This window comes from Malaya genurostris, chromosome 3 (genome assembly GCF_030247185.1).
Source record: "Malaya genurostris strain Urasoe2022 chromosome 3, Malgen_1.1, whole genome shotgun sequence".
Classification (NCBI taxonomy): domain Eukaryota; kingdom Metazoa; phylum Arthropoda; class Insecta; order Diptera; family Culicidae; genus Malaya; species Malaya genurostris.
In genome coordinates this window covers 212085130-212092411 of record NC_080572.1, presented here as the reverse complement: position 1 = coordinate 212092411, position 7282 = coordinate 212085130, and the positions used below count along the sequence as shown (strand labels likewise).

General features: G+C 40.9%; 1 protein-coding gene across 2 annotated transcripts in view; it reads left to right on the top strand.

Moving 5' to 3' along the window:
• The first annotated feature begins 500 nt into the window (after positions 1-500).
• LOC131439341 (serine/threonine-protein kinase PRP4 homolog) overlaps positions 501-7282 on the top strand; it is an 18870-nt gene continuing 12088 nt past the window's right edge. The window contains exons 1-6 of one of the 2 annotated variants that reach the window (XM_058610237.1): positions 501-663; positions 949-2341; positions 2457-3049; positions 3110-3218; positions 3278-3639; positions 3710-3814. In XM_058610237.1, coding sequence (XP_058466220.1) covers positions 644-663; positions 949-2341; positions 2457-3049; positions 3110-3218; positions 3278-3639; positions 3710-3814 — 2582 coding nt within the window. In that variant the 5' untranslated portion in view covers positions 501-643. Of the gene's footprint in view, positions 664-948; positions 2342-2456; positions 3050-3109; positions 3219-3277; positions 3815-7282 lie in introns of both variants that reach the window. The other variant, XM_058610236.1, reaches the window with a different exon arrangement.

Here is a 7282-nt window from a genome sequence, read left to right as displayed (position 1 = left end):
TCATTTTTACTAGAAATCTGAAACTAGCTCTTTTTTCAAGATTTTTTATTATCGAAAAACAACTATCGAACTGTCAAAAATAACCATGCTCTCGAGCAGATAAAATAGCTACTCAAATCGTTCGCGAATTTTTTCAATGTAATATTACAAAAATTTTCTTTAATCATCTGATGGTTTCGATCAGGGCGGAGGAAGCACTATTGTGAATATACAGAACTCCACTCCTGGAAAATGCTGGGTGTAGAATTCCACAGCTGGAATGAATTTTTTTTCACTTCAATCTTTTCTCACTTACCTCCCAGACTTTTCACTCCACACCTGAGTGAAATCTGATCCATCGCCGTTGGTTTTATTGTCATGTTTTTTCTCAGTGTATAAAACGATAAAATGAACCAATTTTATTTCATTCTCATTTATTCTATTTTTGCGTGTAATAAGCTCAAAATTCAACTAAATGGCAACCCTGATTACGAATTTCAAGAAGAAAGCAATAATGGAATTTTAATACAGCAATGACTTGTCTGCCGTGTGTGCTTGTTGCTCAATAAAAAATGGTTATTTGCTATCTAAACCGTTCTAGAAACTGTAAAATTGTGTAATATTAGTATTTCGCTTGGTGCAGTGATCATTTTGAACATATTCAATGGCTACCAGAAAAGTTGTGTAAGTAATTTTTCGTCATTTTAGTGTGGCGTAACATACGTTTTCAAGCGTATCATGACGATACCGAACTCCATCTTTTGTGATGTCTTCGCAGGAGTTTTTTTTTGCGTAAAATCATGATGTTTTTTTAGACACAAATTTCATATCAAATTATTTTATAAATATAAAGTAACACTATTCTAATAAATCATACAAATAACACAAATTCACAATGTGGACTTGAATTTACCAGCAATAATCCGCCACCGTGATTTAAAAAAAATACCATTGCTCAACATTTTACAGGATTGCGCCCGACGAAAGTGATTTATCCACAGAGGATGCATCACCGGGAAAATCAGCTTTACTCAAAAAGTCTAAAAAGCATAAAAAACATAAGAAGCACAAAAAATCAACACGTCTTGAAAAAGAAGATAAATCCAAATCAAAGAAGCATAAGAAACACAAACGGAAACATCGTGGAGAGGAAGGGGAAGTCAGTGATACTGACGGTGAAGACGAGGAAAATGCGAAAAATGGATCGAAGATTGACATACGCAAACTGGAACATGCCATTCGGGTAAAAACAAAAGACGGCGATGGTAGAACAAAAGACAATGGCAATTTGAAAGCTTCTTTGGAAAAACGGAAATCTCAAACGGAAATTTCAACAGATCCTGAAAAACTGGTTGCTATATTGACTCAGTCGGTTGACAAAAACAAAGAACATGTTCAACAGGAAATTGTTTCAGTAGAAAGTGACAGTGATGCCACTGAGGTCGAAGATGCTCCTAGTCCAGATGTAGCTGTCATCGAGGACGAACTTAATCTAGAAGATTTGATGCGACAAAAGGCGCTACTTCAAGCAAGACTAGGAGAATTTGTTTCCGATGATGACGAGGAAGGTGAAGTGAAACAAGAATCACGGAAGTCTTTGAATGACAAGCGCAAGAAAAGTAAAGTGGATGACGATATAATTACTATCGAAGGTGACTCCAGCGCAGAAGATGTCAACCGGTTACTCAAAAAGGCAAGACAAAGAAGCCGTTCGGCTGGCCGCGACACAAAACCGAAAGCATTTAGCACGGAGAAACGTACCAGTCGAGGCGAAACTGATTTGAAAGCTCGCGCCAAACAACAGGAACTAGATCGTGAACGTAATAGAGAAGATCAACGCCGGCAACGCGAGCATGAGGAGCATAATCGCCGCATGGCACAAGATCGATATGATCGTGAGAGAGCACGAGAGCGAGATCGCGATCGTGAACGTGAAAGAGACCGTGCCCGAGCGCGGCAGCGAGATCGTGAACGATCTATGGAACGATATCGTGATCGGCGTGGATCGATAGATCGCAGCAGAGAAAGTCGTCGTTCCATGGACCGAGGAGGCTCCGGAAGGAGATTGAGCTCTCGGGATCGATTCCGGGGCCGTAGTCGTAGTAGGGATAGAGGTTGGCGAGATCGTGATGACCGTGGGCGGTACGACAGAGATCGAAATGCACGCAACGGTAGAGACTATCGAGGAGGTGCTAAACGTAAACCGGAAGATGATAAATACAAAGACTCACTCAGCGAAGGACTTAAGCAGCAGAAGGAAAGTAGTAGTGATAGTGAGGTGGGTGATATCAATATAGACGACGAGGAGGACGAAGAGAAAATAATCGAAAAGCGAAGAAAGCAGCGTGAGGAACTATTAAAGGTAATTGTTATATAAATGTTGTCGTACTATTTTCAGCATTGTTCAGTTTTGAGCTTTATAAATGATCTATGATCAAGTGAAAATTTAAATTAAATTTTTATTCCCTTGTTTTTAGAAACTCGGTGCAACAAACGAAGATAGCAACCCATCTCCTGAATCTAAACCAGCTCCGGTCATCGAATTCAAACCGCAATCCAAACCCGCCGTTAAACAAGACCCTCCAATTAACCAATCTAGCAAATTGCGGAAAAAGGCTGATGACTTTTTTGTTATTCAGGAACCGTCCATAGTGGAAACCTCGGCAGACACTAGTAATGCCCATAACGATTCTCTTACTCCACCCATTCCGATAACCAGAGTAACCACCGAGAACAGTAAAGATACACGGGACGATGAAAGGTCAAAACAGGAAAAAGGATACAAACGGAACGAATGGGATATGTTCGCCGAGCAGGATATTGATTCGAATTTCGATTCGCCGAACACCGTCGTTGCTAATAAGCAAGGTAATGAAAATCCTGCCCTCACTGATAACTGGGATGATGCGGAAGGCTACTACAGAGTGCGGATTGGAGAAGTTCTAGACAACCGTTATGTCGTTGCCAATTACACCGGACAAGGGGTCTTCAGTACAGTCGTGCGAGCTAAAGATCAGGCACGTGGAAATGCACTTGTGGCTGTAAAAATTATCAGAAACAATGAGATCATGTGAGTCTAAAATGCTATTTATTTTGCGATAGTTTATTTATTTATCTTGTCATATTACAGGCATAAAACTGGCCTTCGAGAATTGGAAACATTGAAAAAACTTAACGATACGGACCCCGAAGATCGATATCACTGTCTCAGACTTTACCGACATTTTTTCCACAAACAGGTTGGTTCTTTCGAAGCACTTTTTTAGCAGCCATTTTGTATTTTTGTTTACTTCTCCAGCATCTGTGCATGGTACTTGAGCCCCTCAGTATGAACCTCCGTGAAGTGCTCAAGAAGTACGGCAAAAATGTGGGCCTCCATATAAAGGCCGTTCGGAGTTACACGCAGCAACTGCTGCTTGCACTCAAACTACTGAAGAAATCTGGCACCCTGCACGCAGACATCAAACCGGACAACATTCTGGTCAACGACAACAATCTGGTGCTGAAGCTATGCGATTTCGGGTCGGCTTCGTCGATCACGGACAACGACATCACGCCGTATCTGGTATCACGGTTCTATCGTGCACCGGAGATCATTCTCGGCCTTCCGTACGATTACGGAATCGATATGTGGTCCGCCGGTTGCACCATCTATGAATTGTATACTGGCAAAATCTTATTTAGTGGTAAATCAAATAATCAAATGCTTAAATTTTTCATGGATTTAAAGGGCAAAATACCGAACAAAATCATACGGAAAGGACAGTTTAAGGATCAACATTTCGATCAGAACTGCAACTTCCTCTCGCATGAAATCGACAAAATCACTGAAAGGGTAAGTGTCCGTTTTCAGCAAATGTTTGAATAGTGTTATCAAATAATCATAATTGTTTTATGTAAAACAATCTTTTTTTGAATAATTATTCACCACACAGTCTCAAGGTTCAAGTTTTCAGTCATCTTTCCGGTTAGTGACTGAAACAGATTAGTTTCATTTCTCGTTCGATGCAATCAGAAGCTGCTTATAACCGAGATGATAAAAATGAACTACAGTTGCCTCAAACAAGACAATGTTGCAAACAGTACAGTCGAAATTTGCTAGTTGGAATATGACTACACTCCATCTAGCGAATTGTGTTCGCTAATTGAAGTCACTGATATTTTCGGGGAGGACACAAATCCGGATTTTTTTTAATAAATGGTGATTTTTTATTTGATTATCGATTTGAAAAAATTGATGAAATCTTTATTGAAATCGATAGAACGATCAATATAATGAAAATGTTTGAAGATAATTTCATGCAAATGTTGGCCGCGGCTCCGCTTTAGATGACCCATACGCATTTTTGTCACTCTCTCTAACTTATCGGCCGGTATTTCACGAATAATGCCACCGGCCCATAATCCACGCCAAACAGTGACTTTTTTGGGATGCATTGGTAGCTCTTGCCATGCTTCTGGCTGAGAATTTTTCTTGTTTACGTATTCATTCAACCAGAAGTGAGCTTCTTCGCTGAACACAATTTTTCGATAAAAAGTGGATCTTCCTCCAACTTTTCCAGCTCCCGTTCATAATTAAATTATAGATCAAACGACGATTCATGAATGAATTGCAAACCAAACTGAACAAGTTTGACAATGATACAAAACACGATTCACGCGTGGACTGTCAAAAACAGTGTTGCCAATAAGATACCAGCAAACAAATTACCCTTTATTAATGTGCGATCCAGAGCTCTACGGCGCGTACGGTTCTATTAATGGTTTTCAGAGATCGTTCAACCGTGTATCGTATGGGTAACAATTTTTTGAATGTTATAGGGAATTACCAGTAGAATCAGTTTGTTGATAGATTATAAATAAATAAATAAAGACACTAAGAATCCTTCCAGGTTTAGAGAGCTTACGAAACTATCATCAAGATTAGTTTAATGAGAATATTGTCAATGACATTGTGAAAAATTATTTGCCAAAGGCAGTACACGGATCGGCAATCAATATTCAAAACTAGGCACAACCATCAATACCTTCCTCTCTGGCGGTTGCAGCAGTAGTTATGTCAGGTTCAGAAAAAAGCTGTTGGTTCCACAAACCAATTGTATGTGCACTTTCTCAGTTTGTTGAAAGAGAAGGTCAGCTAGCTTTGCCTCGCTTCGCATAGCCCTGGGGACGTCGACGTACCTCTCCTTGTCGGTCTTGACCAACAGGGCTTCCCATTTGCCCCTAGCCTTCTCTCGCGTTCTATGGGGACTTTCTTTCCCTATCCGCTCACCTCAAGACAGAGCCGCTCCACATCGGGTTGTTCCTTGTCGGGCTTCTGTCAGGTTCTGTCCCATTACTCGGGTCCGGAACCGAGTATTCCATGTTGTATTGAGGCCTCTGCCAAAGTTCCTCGGCGTCCGGGCACCTACGCCTTTTGGTCGCACGTTATGGCCAGGTGAATCCCTGGCTCGTTTCCTACGCACTTTGTTCCTCTTCATTGTTAGGCGGAGTGCGTAGTCGATCGTCGCCTGACTTGTGTTACTTTGGAAATGAAAAGGATCTGTTTGGAAGCACTTATCCGTTATTAGAACCTCCTGGTTCTGCTTAGCCACGTTCACGGCTTTCCGTAGCATCTGCAAGCTCAACTCCTTGCTGATGTTGCTCTTATCGTTAGTGAAAGCGATGATCGCGCCGAGCTGCTCTATGACCGCCGTCATACTCGATAGAGCTTCGCTAGGCCCCGACTTCAGGGTATTTGGTTGGTTCACTGATTCGACGACCGCATTGCTGTCACTCGTTTCGTTTGCTACCACCGTTCCCTCCTCCTTCGCACCCGTTTTTACGGCAGGTGACCTCCTCAAATCCCTTTTTGCATTTCTCATATAGAAAGGTTATGCAATCACTGGGAATTTTCTAAATCGACCTCAAATCTTCTCCAATTGATAGTTTTCATCAGCAGACAATCAAACAAATCGATTTCGGTTATTCTTTCAAGAATCGAAGAAAGTGTAATGGTAGGAGTGACGTAACCGACAAACGCTTTGTTTCGCCTTTCTCATATAGAAAATCGCTGTGAAAACCGACCTCGCAACCGAGACCCGGAGGGCCGAGTGTCACATATCATTCGACTCAGTTCTTCGAGACCACAAAATGTCTGTGTGTGTATGTATGTAAGTCTGTGAGTTGGTGACAAATAATGTCACTCAATTTCCTCGGATGCAAATGGAAGATCGCATGGTCCCATAGTTTGCTATTGAATTTCATCTTTATCCGACTTCCGGTTCCGGAATTGCAAGTTCCGAATTAATATAAATGCAAATTTAATATGTGCAAATTAATGAGAAATTGCGCACTCAATATTCTCGGAAATTTCTTACCCGATTTTCACATACTAAAATAAAAATAAAAGGTCTTAAAATTTTTTAAACAGTCTCCGAAATGTTGATCCGGATCCGACTTCCGGTTCGGGTGTTACAGCGCGATAAGTGAAAAAAAGTGATGACGAAACGAGGTGCAATTTTTTTTAAACTGACGAGTAAATTCTTCTAGTTGGCAAATCATGTTAGTTGGTGGATATATAAATATACTTCGGGACTACTAAAGAATGTTCCAGAAAGTATGGACGCACTTTGATTTCGCTGTAAATAATTCACAAGTGTTAGATATACAAATTTTATTCGATATACTGATAATATTAGACTACAACAACAAAATATTATTATCAACATTTGCTACTTAGCCATTGTAGACTAGCTGACGCACCTTCTTGCGAACGTTCCTCTTTAAATTCCGTACAGACTTCTTGGCGACAAGTTTTGACACTTTTCCAATCTTTTTCGAACTGTTGAATGGTTTGGGCTGCCGAGACATATTTCCTAAGATGTGCCTTCGTTAATGCCCAAATTTCCTCAATTGGTCGAAGTTGTGGGCAATTTGGCGGATTCATGTCTTTTGGGACGAAAATGACGTTTTGGTAGTATACCATTCTACCGTTGATTTCGAGTAGTGGCAAATTAACGTGCCCGAGGCCAGATTTATAAGGGTGCCCAGACAAACTGTATAAGGTCTTTTTTGTCTCGCTGAGCCACGTCAAGTTTCCCCTGAGACCGGGGTACGTGCCCCCGCTGCCCCTCTGTAAAAGCGGGCCTGATACGATCATAGAATAAATATTATCTGTTTACTTAACCAATATTTTCTGAAAATGGTTTTATGCTAGATGGTACCGAACGCCCTACTGGCTACACTGAAATCATTTTTACCTAATTTTTTCAGGAGAAATCACTCATTGTCGAGCTCTTCTACCCAAAATTAAGTCGTTATC